General features: G+C 38.3%; 1 protein-coding gene across 1 annotated transcript; it reads right to left on the minus strand.

Moving 5' to 3' along the window:
• Positions 1 to 4,631: 4,631 nt before the first annotated feature.
• On the minus strand, positions 4,632 to 14,094 carry LOC132119446 (dual specificity tyrosine-phosphorylation-regulated kinase 2-like). Its single transcript, XM_059529408.1, has 3 exons — positions 13,250 to 14,094; positions 12,071 to 12,177; positions 4,632 to 6,610 (listed from the first exon to the last, which is right to left on the minus strand). Exons 1-3 carry the CDS (start codon positions 13,290 to 13,292, stop codon positions 5,060 to 5,062), a joined length of 1,701 nt encoding a protein of 566 aa, XP_059385391.1. The 5' UTR covers positions 13,293 to 14,094; the 3' UTR covers positions 4,632 to 5,059.
• Positions 14,095 to 15,671: the final 1,577 nt, after the last annotated feature.

Here is a 15,671-nt window from a genome sequence, read left to right on the forward strand (position 1 = left end):
TTTATCCCAAATGCATGCTGTCTCTCAATTAATTAATATACTAAAGATTCTTATATGTATATATATATATATACTATGCATATCCTGAAAATTATTTGTTAAACATTAGCCATTGGTGTAACAAAGGTAGTTGACCCACGGTTGTTAGAAATGCTATCAGAACAGCTTTCACTGTAATCTTAATTGGTTAAACAGCATTGAACTCAATGCACTCTGATTGCATTTCTGATTGCATTTGATTGGAAGATCAACCAAAGATATTTCTGCTTTTATGAGGCTAGGCAAACAACATGTTTAAAAGCTCATTGAGGAAAATCAGAAGTGGGTGGAAGGAAAAAGGAGAAGGGTATATTTAATTAAGTTCTCTTGAATTCAGAATATTACATGTTTGGAGAAACATCTTACATAGTTTAGGACCTGATACTTACATCAGCTGGGAGAACACAATGATTGCAATAATTTGGATATTTTTGCCATTATAAATACACCAAGATACTCAGAACCACCCATTTGAGAAATTATATTGTGACTAAGTGGGATATTGGTAAATAAAAAGATTACATACGTTTTTCGTGTTGTTCCTATACAGGACACATCCGCTTTGAACATGTAAATATTGTGAAATGAGCTCATCCTATGTAAATATACCAACCGACCGGTTTGTTCTCTCTACTGCTGCCCTCAGGGGAGTTAAAACAAGTTTCAGTGAAGCTGGAGATCAGTCTAAGTAACACACATTCATATATTGCCTCATAAAGAAACAATGTCTACTTTTGAATATATTTAGTCCTCTTGTGATCATTTTCAAGTATTCTGTTGTTTCTCCACATCACTTTGTCTAATGACCTACTTTGGTGTCTAGGATAATCTATAAAGTTTGAACATTCAACCGAGCCAATGCTGCAATTTGGATCTATAATTTCAGGTTTATAAGGATTAGAAAAGGGAAAACGAGGACAAAATGAATCATTAGGAGTCCTTAAGTAAAGCTACAGAAAACTGCAGATCCAAATCCACATGAACTATTACTACGCACAAGCTGCTTGATTTGATTTTATATCTTGTGCATATACATAATACTCAGATATGCAGTCAGAGATTCAGGTGATGTGCCCATCTGTTTACACATTGTTCATACACATCAGTATTTGTTTAGTGCGCCATTATGCAATTTTTGAGGTTCCTGATATTGTTTTGGGAGTCTCCTACAATAGGTTTACATGTATGCAAGGTCAAAAAATTATTTTGTTTGATCAAAATATGCATTTATTATAACTAGAATATAATTACTTATTTCCCAAAGATTCTTAATCGATTCATGCAAATGAGTTCTAAATTTCAGTGTCTCTAAACCCCTCTTTTCCTTGAGTCTACTCTGCTCTGACTGGTAAGATGGCCCAGTCTGTTGTGATTGATCTACTGCATACAGCAGGTATCGAAAACGTTTCGCCCATTGCCACAGTTCTGTATTTTGAACTCTAAATAGAAAATATAAACATCTATTATGTATCATACTTAAAGTCTGTGATTCAGTGGAACCAGCTGGTCCAAATAAACTGGGTACTGAGCCATCTATCAACATCAAGCATTTTGTGAATCGTGTGTTGAACTCGCTGAGATTTGAGAAGCATTCGTCTGTAAAATGACAGGAAAACAAAAAATATTGGGGTTGTACTGCTGTGAATTTGAACCACTGATTCTTTGCAGCCTCGTCTTTTAGAAGTTAAAATAAAATGAATTTACTTTCCCAGCATTGGACACAGCATCTTCTCGACATGTTAACCACACAAATAAGCTACAGTGCTTGAGGCCAGGTCAAGTTGTTTATGGCGTGACCAGCCAACATAGACGGGAATTATGCAAATGCATTACCTCATAACAGTAGTCATCATGGAAGTGGGATTCCAATTTCTGATGACTCGTTTAGGCTGTTCAGAGTCAATTCTTTGGTTTGAGAGGCAATAACTTTATCGTGCAATTTGGGCTTTGCAACTTCGTTCACATGTTCAGAAGCCTGCTGGTTTGTTGAGTAAAGTTTACCATGGAATAACGCTTTACCATGGACTAAAACATTTTTGTTCAGATTTCCTTACAATTGTATAGTGTATTTTGGAAGTAAACTCCTTTCAGTAATTTTAAACTGGAGACGTTAAAATAGCTTAAAGTCACACTTAACTGGAAGTAAGACCAGATCCTGTACTTTTACACAATTCTGTGACGTACATCTGAGAGTAACAAATTACCCAAAAAGGAAAAAAAAAAATAATACTTGTAATTTGGCAATATGCAACAGATGTGGGTTGATTTTTGACATGCAGCTTTTGCACATATAAAAACATCCACCAGACCATGTTATTAAACAAAAAATAAAATCCATAAAATTAAATGCATGAATGAATGATTCAAAATAAGATTTATAACCATCTTCATTCTTCAGTTCAGTTCATCTTTACAGGGAAAGATAATTAAAAATAGAGCATTTTTGAGTAAACTAACCCTGAATGTTAGGAAAAGAACAGACCGATTTCTAACAAAAGATTGGTAATATTGATTTTATTTATCTTTTTTCTTAAAAAAAAAAACTAATACAAGCTCATTTGGTTACTTACACACACACTGTCATTATTTAAATCATGTCATTTACTCTGGTTTCATTTTATCACTTATTTTCATGCATTCTGTGATTATCATGCCCTGAACCACATGGCCAACAGAAAACAGACAGTTTAAAGGAAATTACATGATTATCTCTTTCACTTCTCTTTAAAACACGACTAACAGTAAAAACTCTATAAAAGGGTGAAATAAAAGCAATACAAAAACCTGACCATTAAAGCTGGAAGAGAAACATTAGTCATCCTGTGCTTAGTGCTGATTTAGTCAAGTGTGTTCAGTTAAAGGCACAAGACTAGGTTCCCCCCAAAAGCGAGGGGTTCACACCCAGACAAACCACAGAGAAAGCCAAGTGAAAGGGTGTTTTGGTGGATAACGCAAATTCAAGATAACGCAGAAAGGCAGGAATGCTGAAGCAAAGTAGGAAGATGTGGAGCAAGATGCTATTATTTGTGTAGTAGAGACCTCTCAAGAGCATACAAGATGGATTTCACAAGCAAGAAAAGAGATAAAAAAAAAACACTAAAACCACTTTTGCCTGGACACTTTTCCCTGATGTATTCCAAGAACACAGAGCAATTTTTAACTTTGCAGGAGACCACGTATGAACCCAAAAATGATTATGATTGGACAAAGACACCATAGACTAGAGGACTGGAGTTCATAGTCTAATTGGAGCACCTACATCTCTGAAGCTATAAAGTTTTTCTGAAACCTAGCATTATTGAGTGCCAAATCATCATCTTTACACCCACTAGGAGTGTGGAATCATATATAAATCTCCATTAAATTGCAAAGGTTAAAACCTGAGAAAGAGGCGTGAAAAGACAATGTTTTTCCAATTATGAGGACATTCACAGCTACTTGCCTGGTGTCCCCCTGGTCCAAGTAGCACACAGATGCTTTGCACTCACCTGTCAGGGCCAATGGGTTAAGCGCAGTTCATTTTCACAGTCCTTTAGCAGATTAGTGTCCTACCTTGCAACAATTAGCTTCTAAGTATTAAGTGTTCAATTCACAGCTAGAAAGAGTGAGGCAGTGTCACAAAACGTGTACATTAGATAATACAACAACCTTCTGAACAAGCAAATGCATATATCGTTTGTCCAAATAATGGGTTTCAAATGGACAAATACTCAAAGTGCAGACACTGACCAGCGCCATTGTGGGTGGGTGAACGTGCTGCGTGCTCAAGTGTATAAAGAACAAGATTCTCCTGTAAACCTAACAGAAGGGAACAAAATAGGTCAGTATGTAGATATTTCAGACCACACAATCAACCAGTCAATGGAAAATAATCACTCAATGTATTGAAGCTGAGCTCTGGGGGAGGGGAAATACCCTGTATTATCTCATCAGGCTGCTTTTTTTCATATCTTCCCTCGCAGTATGAATGGCAAGAATAGTTGCTGTAGTTGCAAACAAAACAAAAATTAAACAAAAAATTAATGGACAAATTTTACATAGGACAAATCGAATCCCGGAGGAATGCCTGTCATCAACCTATTTGTTAGCTAGTAATTTGAATATGTGTATGAAGTCTTTACACTAGCTGTTTGGTATCAATCAGTTATAGAAAATATTGCCAACAATTCCCTTCCCCCACCTGCAGCTTCAGAGAAATACATACCACCATGTACAGCCAAACATGTGATACTGCCTGTTGCCTTCAAGTGAAACCTGACCAATATCTTCCAAAAAAGCACTCCCAAAAGCATTCCCAATACTTCCCTGGAATGGCCATGGCCATCAGACAGCATTGTGACTTGCATTACTCTACTACTTACAAACAAATCTAACTTTCTTCATCTTGTTCTAGCGTAACTTAACTTAAAGCAACAACTTCTCAAAAAATAAAGAGCTGTGGACAGAAATAGCTTAGAGTTTGACCTCTCACTGGGATGCAAGTGACTGGGGAGGATACTGTTAAAATAAGAAATGTGCTCCTCTGAATTAGATCAATTTTTAAGATGTTAACACGGGCTTTAGAACACTAAACAGACATTTTCAAACAGATGTTAGACCTACAACTGCAAACATTCACTCTAAGCCCTCAAAAAAGTATACTAGGAGTCACAAATGCAAAGCAGCCCTTAGAGATGCAAAATATGTATGTTTGTCTGAGCAGAAGTAGTGTAAACTTTAGAAAGAACAGGATGAGCAGTCAGCATCTAAATTTTCACCCACTCCAATAAACAGCACTCATTTCAAGACCAAGGTGTAAAAAAAAAACAGCCCTGATGTCAATTTAGAATTTTACACTCTGAAAGCCATTTGATAAAAACACAGTATAGATGTATAAAATTGTTTTTGCTTGTTATAATTCATTAAAAATTGAATCTGTAAGTTTTGACACTCATTTAGAAAAACCAACCAAAACGAAGAAAAAAAATCCACTTCTATAAACTGCTACATGTGTCTTTATCCCTGAAAAGCTAAGGAATCTCTATGAAACAAGCTTCGGCAGCATTATCGTGGTCCGCAGTTTGTTGTTGGTTGAGCCCATGACATAGGGTACCTTGGAGCTGACATTAGGGAAAGAGGTGCTGTGCTCCGTGATCCGTTTGGGCACCATGGACTTCTCGCCACCAGGTGCAGGCTTAGGCAGTCTCTTGTAGAGCCAGGGGTGTCTTAAGGCCTGAACTGGTGTCATTCGAGTACTAGGGTCCCAATCCAGACACTTCTTCAGAAAGTCAATGAACATGGCATCATCACAGCCTTTGAGGGCCGTCGCCCACTCCTTGCTTCCTGGGGGACCTCGCAATTTTCCTCGGCGAGAACGGCTCCCATTGAGGACGACAGTGCCATTACTAAGTGTGCTGACCGTGCAGTAGCGTGGGTGGCCTTTGGAGTTGATAAAGTTCTTGGCACGCTTGGCTTGTTCCAGCAATTTCTGAGATGGTATACCCAGTAGCTCCATCATGCAGGCCAGCTGGTCACCTTCATCTTCACCAGGAAACAGAGGGTATCCAGTAAGCAGCTCTGCCAGAATGCAACCAAAGCTCCACATGTCTATAGGCATACCATATCGCGATCCCAAGATGACTTCAGGTGCACGGTAGAAGCGGGATTGGATGTATGTGTATACACGCTGGTGATCGAAACAGCTGGAGCCAAAGTCAATGACCTTGATCCCACTCCTGCCTTGCTGCTTCAGTAAGATATTCTCTGGTTTCAGGTCACAGTGGATGATCTTATGGCGATGGAGTGCTTCCAGGCATTGGAGAATAGAGTGTGCAAACTTGAGTACCAATGGGAGACTGAAACCCTGAAACTTGTTGCGTTTGATGAGCTCATACAGGTTCATGCTAAGCAGCTCAAAAGTCATACATATGTGATTGCGAAAGGTGAAATTTTCCAACATGTGGACAACGTTCATGCTGCCTGTCTTGTCTTGCTTCTTCAGGTGCTCCAGAATTCGTATCTCCTCAGCAGCTTGCCGGTGGAAGCGCTTCTCGTTGCGCACCATCTTCAAGGCGAGGTGCTGCTGTAACTTGTGGTCGTAAACTTTTGCCACCTGTCCAAAACTACCTTTGCCAATCACCTTGAGGAACTCGTAGCGATAGGCAAGGTGGTCCTGAGGTACGTGGAGGTATCCTCCCTGGTCATCATCATATCCACTGTTGTTGGTGCCCCCAGCTACTGCCTGCCTCTTCTTGGCATTTGGTCCCAGGAAATAGATCTCAGGATAGTTGTGGATCTCCTGCTGCTCCAAGGTAGTCAGTTGTTGCCGGTATTGCCTGATAGCTTGTTCTGGGGTCATTGGGCTACCAAGCTTTGAGACTTTTGTTGAGCTCTCAGATGACTTAAGAGAGCTGTTGCTGTCCACGCTTCTGTCTTTGGAGATTGCAGGTTGTGGCTTCGCAGGTACTTGGCTTGTGCCATTGTGCTGGCTCACACCATTGAGTTTGCGGTTGTAGGTGTCCTCGTAAAAATACTTCACTTTCTGTCCTCCGCGGACTGCTAGGTGATCCTTCATTGCAGGCTTGTTGACACCCTTCAAAACGAAAGAAATATTTTAACAGTTTGTCAAACAGTTATATCAATCTGTACAAGACAAAAATAAGGTTGACCCAAGCCAACATTATCTTTTCAGCTAAGTGGATATTCAGAATCAATCTTTTATCGCTTCTGGTTTTTGCGTCGACCTTAAAAATCAATGTACTTCAACTAAGGTTTTATCAGACCAGTGTAAAACAATCAATAGTGCAAACATGCAGAACTGATCAGCTGCCTAGTAACCCTGGGAATAACATGAGACTAGGGGTTTGATGCATGAGTGATAATTGATGTGACAGATAATGCCAGACACAGTCTTTGCAGTCTGATTGGAACCTGACCTGAAAACTGGTGAAAAATGATTTTACTTTCATACTCACAAGGGATACAAAAAAAAAAAACTTTGAAGGCAAGAGTCTAATTGTAAAGACCTGCAAATGTGCTGAATGCTTCCCATACTTTTGGTTCCCATACTTTTTCAGTGATCATTTTAACAAGGACTTCGAGGACGTGTCCAGGACATTTTTAAAGGGATAGTTCACTCTCAAATTAAATTTTGGTATGTTTTAGCTTACCTCAAGGACATCCAAGATGTAGGTTTCTCTGTTTCCTCAGTATTTCCCATTTTGATATTTTTAGGTCCAACCGTTCTTGTCTGTGACTCACATAATGGATGTCTATGGTCACCACCTCAAAGAGCATGCACAGAGGAGTCAAAATTAAACAATTCCCCATCATAAGTACACATTGATGACCTAAGACACGAAACGAGCGGATTGTGTAAGAAAACGAACAGTATTTATATCGTTTTTACCTCTTGTACACAACCACGTCCAACTGATCTGAGTGCGCGATTGCTTCCCGATGTGACGTGCGCGCACGCTCTGGCTTAGTCTGCGCAAGCGCGGAAAGCGCAGGAAGCGATCTCACGCGCGTGTACATCACTCATTGTTTACACTTCCTGCCTATGGTTGACACAGATTTCGGAAGTATTACCTTTCACTGTGAAGATTTAAACATATTTAGACGTACAGGAAATTGCAATGGAAGACGATTTCAATATATCCATAGACAACGTTGAATTTTTTTCACAACCATATTTATTTGAAACAGAATACACAGACCAAGTACTCAGGAGCGTTCCGCTGCAGCAGCACGTCTTCAAGCCTCAGAGACAGAGATCTCTTCAAAATTGGTGGTGTTTTAGTAGCAAGTGTTGTGAGATGCCAACAGAAGTGAAGAGCATATGTTGTCACGAATGGAACAACTACAAGACATTGACAGTATCGCTTCACACACCTGCCTGATCGAAGATCCTGAGTTTTCTCCGCTGTTGAGACCCAGCGTTTTGCATGTTGTGTTTAGTTTGCCACGTATAAACTGGAGGCGACGTCCAATGCCAGAGGGACCCAATGGCACGCTGTCAATAGAGTGAGTAATGTGTTGTATTTTTATTATAAACGCAACGAGTATAGGGGTGCATTATAAACATCAATTTATTACAATTACTGCATTATATTTCAGACAGTGCAGAAGGTGGCGTAGCGTGTGGTAAACAATGAGTGATGTGCATGCACGAGAGATCGCTTCCAGCGCTTTCCGCGCTTGCGCAGACTAAAGCCAGAGCGCGCGCGCACGTCACATCGGGAAGCACTCGCGAACTCAGATCAGTTGGACGTGGTTGTGTACAAGAGGTATAAACGATATAAATACTGTTCGTTTTCTTACACAATCCGCTCGTTTCGTGTATTAGGTCATCAATATGTACTTATGATTTGAATTGTTTAATTTTGACTCCTCTGTGCATGCTCTTTGAGGTGGTGACCATAGACATCCATTATGTGAGTCACAGACAAGAATGGTTGGACCTAAAAATATCAAAATGGGAAATACTGAGGAAACAAAGAAACCTACATCTTGGATGTCCTTGAGGTAAGCTAAAACATATCAAAATTTAATTTGAGAGTGAACTATCCCTTTAATTACGGCGACAATTAAACACAAGGATCACAGATATGAGCCTGTACTTGGTACTACCAGTGCTGCAGAAAGGCCGGTATTGTTATTTTTTAAAAATTTCAGTTTCAACTTGTTATAGAAATACTAATAGCCTACTTTTGACAATAATCAAAATATTTCAAGTTACTGAATTATAGAAATACTTCTCTTAAAAGTTCACCACTGGAAAGAAAGTTCAGATTCTGATTTATTTACAAGCAAATGGGCCGATTCCATTTCATGTGTGTGTATATAATCAAGATATACGATAGAATGAAAATATTTGTACACAAACAAGATGTTTTTTGCTCTATTACAGGCCGAACTCTCTGTAGCCATTTAAAATTAGAGGCAACCTGCATTTTAATCACAATCAGAATCAGCTTTATTGACAGGTATGTTTACACATACAAAAAATTTGTTTTGGTGATTGAAGTGATGAAGAAGCTTCCACAGCACAAAAAGAATGACAGTGACAAGACATATTATAAAAATAGTTTTAATTTTATAGGAAATAATATACAAAATATAGAAAAAAGTAGATGAAGTAGACAATAAATGGTATTTGAGTATACAGGTGTGTTATGTACAAAGCAAAGACATGTGAAAAGAGGTATGCATGTTAAATAAATAAATGTATTAAGTATTTTTGTGTATTTCACGTTTTTTTTGCCAGGTTAGCTGTTCATGAGATGAACTGCCTGAGGAAAGAAACTGTTCTTAGGCCTGGCCATTCTGGCGCTCAGTGCTTTGTAGCACAAACCAGATGACAACTGTTCAAAGAGGAAGTGGGCTGGATGTGAAGGGTCCAGAATGAGTTTGCCAGCCCTTTTACTCTGGATGAGTGCAGTTCTTGGAGAGTGGGGAGGGTTGTACCAGTGATTCAATCAGAAGTCCGGACTATCCACTGCAATCTTCTAAGGTCTGATTTGATAGCTGAGCTGAACCAGACAGTTATAGAAGTGCAGAGGATGGAGTCAGTGATTTTACAGATTTACTGACTAGATTCGCATGATCAAATCACCCAGCCCTAGTCAGAATCAGTGTGATACATGCAATAAACTCATTCATATCATTTGCCAGTTGATGTCTCCACAGTGCTGGGGGATGGTGTCTTGTAGTTGATGTCTTTCAGTCCTTTTCAGACTGATGCAGGTCATAGGCAGAAAATACATACATATAAAAATTTTATACACATGAGCAGTTTTTGATTTAAATTAGATTAAATTAGACGTAATTTCAAAATCTGAAGCAAAAACAGAATGGACTGAATTTATCTTTTGTGAAAATATGCTACATAAAAAAAAAAAAAAACTTCAGGAAACAGAAACCACACACAAGCTGAATGAGAATGCAAATTCACTCTCTGACAGCAGGCGGTGCCTCTGGAACAGCAGCGATCCTGTGTTTCCTTGGTAACCACTGTAAACAACAGTGCTGCACCAAAAAAATATTACTTTAATATAAATTATACAGAGGCGAGGTAAAAAAGAAAATACCATCTAAACATTTCTGAAGATAATTAGTATCCAATCAGTCGACTGCCATTCGCTCAATTGGATTAAAAACTGTCCGGTTTACGGCCATTTGAACGTTTTCTACTACTATCATTAGTGGCTTCGGGCCAGTGGTAAACTGTTCATTCTTGGCTAAAGGAAAACAATATTACATTTTTTTCAATAATAATTTTCCAGGACAACTACAAGATTTTCCAGGACATGTAATGATGCCATGTATGCCTTGCCTCCAAGCTTTCTTATTTGTTTTGTTAATAAACACTATTGCGTTTCTTATTTCTTCTTATTTTTTTTTATATAGATGTAAATTTTGTGTAAGTTCTTTATTTTATATTAGGACTATAGCATGCAGTAATTTTATTTGGTTTATTAACAAAAGTTCTGTTTAATATAAGTGAGTTTGTCGTTGTACCATTTTGCTATTGTCCATTCAAGCAATTGACACCGTAAAGTGAAAGTAAAATGTACACAGGCATTAAGCTATTTAAAAGCAAAGGAAAGGGAGGAGAAGGAAAACACCAACAAACCTCACCCCCCGGTGATACCGGTTTTACCGGTTTTGTCACACGTCGATTACCTGGTAGCATATTTCCTCACCATCACAACCCGAGTGGGAATCCTGATTAATATTGGTTGTTTATGCCAGTCCCAGTGGGCATTCCTGAGTGAATGGGAATAGAGGAACTCTCTTTCACATTCAGGATGTTTAATGCACCATAGCTGCACCAAGTCCCATTTCCATTTAAGATTCCACTATCAAAGATTTACAGTTAAGCCCAAGATAGTCTGTTTGGCTTTGCATATAGCACAAGAAGAACAAGGAAAAAAAAAAAGGTCATGAAGATAAAATTATAAGGTACCTAGTAAACTGTGCCAATTGTTTGAAGGGGGAAGGGGCATGGAAAGGCAGTTCCAAGCAGTGAGACAAAAATAGAAACCAGTGTGTTGGGAACTGAAGGAAACTGTAAAGACTAGCCAAATGCTGTTCAATCAGAACAAAAAGACTCAAGAGCTTGGTTGACTCAAGGAGTACATGACCTAAATGAAATCTGTTATGTCAGTAGCTAAATGAATTATTGGAACTACTGGAAGCTGCTATGATGTTTATTCCTCCAAATACCAGAAAATCAAAGTCGTCCCCTCCCAGATTGTGTACTGAACATTTACGGAAGAAGATTGCAAGTTAATTATTTACTAAGGGTAAAAACAATTACATAGTCTATCTATAGTCTTTATGATCTCAGAAGCCCAGTATAGTAGAATGCAAAGAAGTGATACAGCTTCAAAGCAAAATAATGTCACCCGATCCAACACTTATACAGAATTATTTATTGCATAATAGTACAATGGAGAATCAGATTATATTCGTTATCATCTCCAGTCCCATGTTGACGTATCATACTGTAAGCTACACGGACCTCACTCAAAGGCTTAATCGGTCTAGTTTTAACACTTGATATTGTTTTAGTGTATTTGCTCACCATAAAATTATATTTATTGAAAGATTAAAAGCACTGGCATGCACATGGAAAATGTGATACACATGCTGTGAGGCACAATAAATAGACTTGATGTGCTGCAGATGTAACTTGTACCACTATCAGAAAGTGGGAAGAAAGCTTGTCTAAATACGTGACACTAAGATGCACAAGTGTCAGCAGAACATGTGTTTAGCTGAGACTCTGAACCACAGGGGTGAAAAATCATTTGAATATATTGAGCTTGAAGAACAGAGATCAGAAATCTGATATACAAAATACATTACATTGGGTCAGATTTTCAATCTCAGCTGTTATTTAGAATTTAATCGTGTTCTTTAGAACTGTTCATGTGAGCACTAGGGAAATATTTTCATTTAGGGCTCACTGAAAGATTCCTATGATAGGATGACGCCTAGAAATTCCAGGGCACTGGGTCTGGGGGGAGAGGAAGTCAGGACTTACGGTGTGTTTTGGGAGAGGAGGCAGTCCAGAGGGACTCTGCCCATTCACATCAGCGTCCTGGTTCACAATGTGATCGGGGCGCATGTAGGAATCATACCCATGGCGAGCTGTTGAGAAAGAGTGAAAATTAGGGTTGTGAATACACAATACACTCGCCACATCATCATACAATATAACCATTACATAAATGAGGATTTCTATTGCACAACCACAAGGAAGAAATGGGGAAAAAAACACAATGTCCCCATTTGAGAAACACAGATCCCCTTAGGGAAATATGTAAACAAGATGCAGGTGTGCCAGACAACAGACAGTTCCTTGAGCACACCTTCCTTGATTACACAGCAGCTGGCTACATATTAAACAAAGCTTCATGACTCATTTCAGTTTCAGCAGTTTCCACAACTCTGAACGATTATGTTATTAAATCATCTTAATGACCTAGACCACTTTTCCCTTAAGGCTAATTTCATCCAAAACATGACAGTGAATAAATGAACATTTTCACGTCACTCCAAACCTGCATGACTTTAGTTCATCTGTAGAACACAAAAGGATATATTTTAAATAGTTGTTTTTTTTCGTACAATGAAATAACTGACTTTTATTGCACAGACAAAAAAAAAGACAATTGTCAAAGAGTTTATTTTATGCTACACTGAAGAAATAACCCTTTTGGAACGACAGGAGGGTGAGTAAATCAAATTTTTTTTTTTAGTTTTGAATAAACCATCCCTTTAAAATAATGAATACAGTAGGCTGTATTACAACATGATTGATGAAATGGGCACTAAAGGGTTTAAAATATTATAAACTAAACAATCGTGGCATTGGAATATGTGCCTCTACATAAGCCCTCACATATAATACACCTATTGAGCATTCAGACCCCATTACAAGAACTTACTGAGATGTCAGTTCAATAAACTGTTAATATGGACATGATACTGTCTACAAGGGCATTTATTCCCACTGTCCCATGCGTTTTTACTGTTGACAAATGTGTGAAACTTCATCAGCTGGAATAAAAATAGAAAGATGTGGATACAAGCCTGTGAATTTTGCTTGCATCAACAAAGAATTATTAACACAGTGCAATTCATAACTATTATTTCACTTGCCAAGTGAACTAAGACCAACCACAGCAAACCCACAGAGCTGGATATTACATTTCATTACCTGCAGTTATGGGGCCATCTGGTTTTCTGCTTAGTATCATCATGGCTGCATGCAATCAAAATCAAATATTTCTTTTTCCTCTAAAAAATGTTTTCACTAAAGCAAGATCCATCCAAAACGGAAATTCAGTGTCCGTCTAGTCTCATTTCCGAGGAGAAGCTTGTCAGATGTTCAGAGACTTCACAGTGCTGCAGGGTTCAGGCATGATCCCCTTTAAGCTGTTTTCACGAGGCTTTTTTAATTTGACCACCTGTACTGCAAGTCTGGAGAAGTAACAGAGGTATCTGTATTTCCAAAACGAAGGTCCCAACTAATAGATACTGGTGTTAGATTTGCATAAATTCACAAATGTACCAGAGAAAACCAAATATTAGTGGATGAGAAGGGCTCGTTCTCGATGATGATGAACATGAAGAAGAATCAAGGTTGAAGAGGACACAAACACGTTTCCGTCAAAACAAACGGTCTCCCTAAAGCATAATGAGACTGAGTCCAAACATTAAATCGATGTCGACCACCTCGACTATTGCCCTCTCTTGAGTTTCGTGTTGTTAGTTTGAACAGAAGAGTCATCCCAGCCAGAGCACACGGTCGGTGCAGCGGGCAGCTCGAGCTCAGGCTACCGTTTTCTCTTTCCCGGATAGTACAAACCTAACTTGCTTTCATTATAAAAACAAGAAAGGTCAAATGAAGTCATAATCCCTTCCAAACACTTTCCGACAAATAAGTGTTCTCACGAAAGGTCTGAGTGTTTTGGATGCGCGTTCCGTCCCCTAATGGTTTCTTAGCTTGTTGCTAAGAGCTTATTTGTCTTCGCCCAGCGCGACGTCATCAAACAGGGCACGTGAGGTGACTGGGGCGCGGCCAAAATAACGCCATTACGGCTCCAGCTCATAGCTTCCTTGAGTGACAGGTGACTTCCTTTTGAGTGACAGGAATATTTGTTTTACATCCTCCTGAGAACCATGAAAAAATAAACCAAAAAAATAAATAAAAAATAAAAAAATAAAGTCATTACACTTACACGGAACAAATGTTTTTTTTTTCATTCACCAATCAGTTTTTAGGTTTCAGACTACTTTTAACCAAACTTTGTACTAAGATGTTTGTACATACATATATATATATATATATATATATATATAAATGACCTATAGAGTCTAAACAGGGCCACATATGAGAATTTAAAAGAAAAATCTGTATGCAAATAAATGTAATAATGAAGACCAACTGTCAATGTCAGTTGAAGATTTTTTATTTAATTTAATTATTATTATTATTTTATTTATTTAACTTTGAATTTAAAATTTACATAAACATAAACCAAAAATAGGTAGCACAACTAAAAGGGTAGTCTCCAAAACAAAGATTTATTGCAAGATAAAATGGAAAATATCAAAACACTACAATCCTAGTGTTATCCTAAGCTGTGTTGCATATGTATCTCAAATTGCTTTGGCAAGTCTGGTGTTGTTATCAAACTCTTTACAGCCCAGATATATATCAACAGAGGCAGTAGAGCACATGCTGGGGTGACTGGGGTGATGCGGTGAGACATGTCAAGCTAAACTGGGTGTGCTTACAGCAGGACCACAGCCATAGTATGCTATTCTTAGCCATTAGTCTTAGGGGAAGCTGAGACCTGTCTATATTTGTGTCTTCAGATGACATATTGACATTGTTTTCAGGCTGACCTCTCAGTAGCAGACTGGACAGGTGAGCGCTTGCACTTTATGGGGCTCTTTAACATTATGATGGACACTCACAACTGCTGTCTTTTTGTGGTGACTTAAAAGGTTTATGGGTGTCCTTAAAATATTGCAAGTCTTTTCCAAGTATGGGCATGCTGTTAAACCTGTAGGTGGATTTTATTGAGTGTTTATTTACAGTGTGGAGCTGGTTCGAACTAAGTTTACAACATGTTTTTTCTTGTAACATGGCATGTGTATACAAATTTGCACAATACACTGCACGTGCGCTATCTGACCCTTGACACTGCTATTCAATGCAGGCTGTTCTTATTTGCACTAGACACAACAGAGCAGTTGTGACAACATAACGCTTGTGCCTTGCTGTGCGCTGCTACATAGTACCATATAAATACATATGCTTAGTATGCAAAGTATCTAACAAATTACAAGTTCTATAATTATGCTTCAATTACAAACAATCTTTGGATATCCTTTTTTTCACTTGGAGCAAATGTTTGCATTTAAACTACTGTTCATGATTAGGGCTCCCTCTGCTGTATGATTTGTGCAACCATAAAATTTTACTTTGATGTAAAACTACTGCATGTCCTGTAGATCAAGAAGAAAAGAAAGAAAAATTGCTAACTTCTTATATCAGTGCCCAAAAGTAATATTTTTGTGATGCAGAATAGAATATTATCATAACATGTTATTTTGCAATATTTCCTATT

Source organism: Carassius carassius, chromosome 38, assembly GCF_963082965.1.
Source record: "Carassius carassius chromosome 38, fCarCar2.1, whole genome shotgun sequence".
NCBI classification, from domain to species: Eukaryota; Metazoa; Chordata; class Actinopteri; order Cypriniformes; family Cyprinidae; genus Carassius; species Carassius carassius.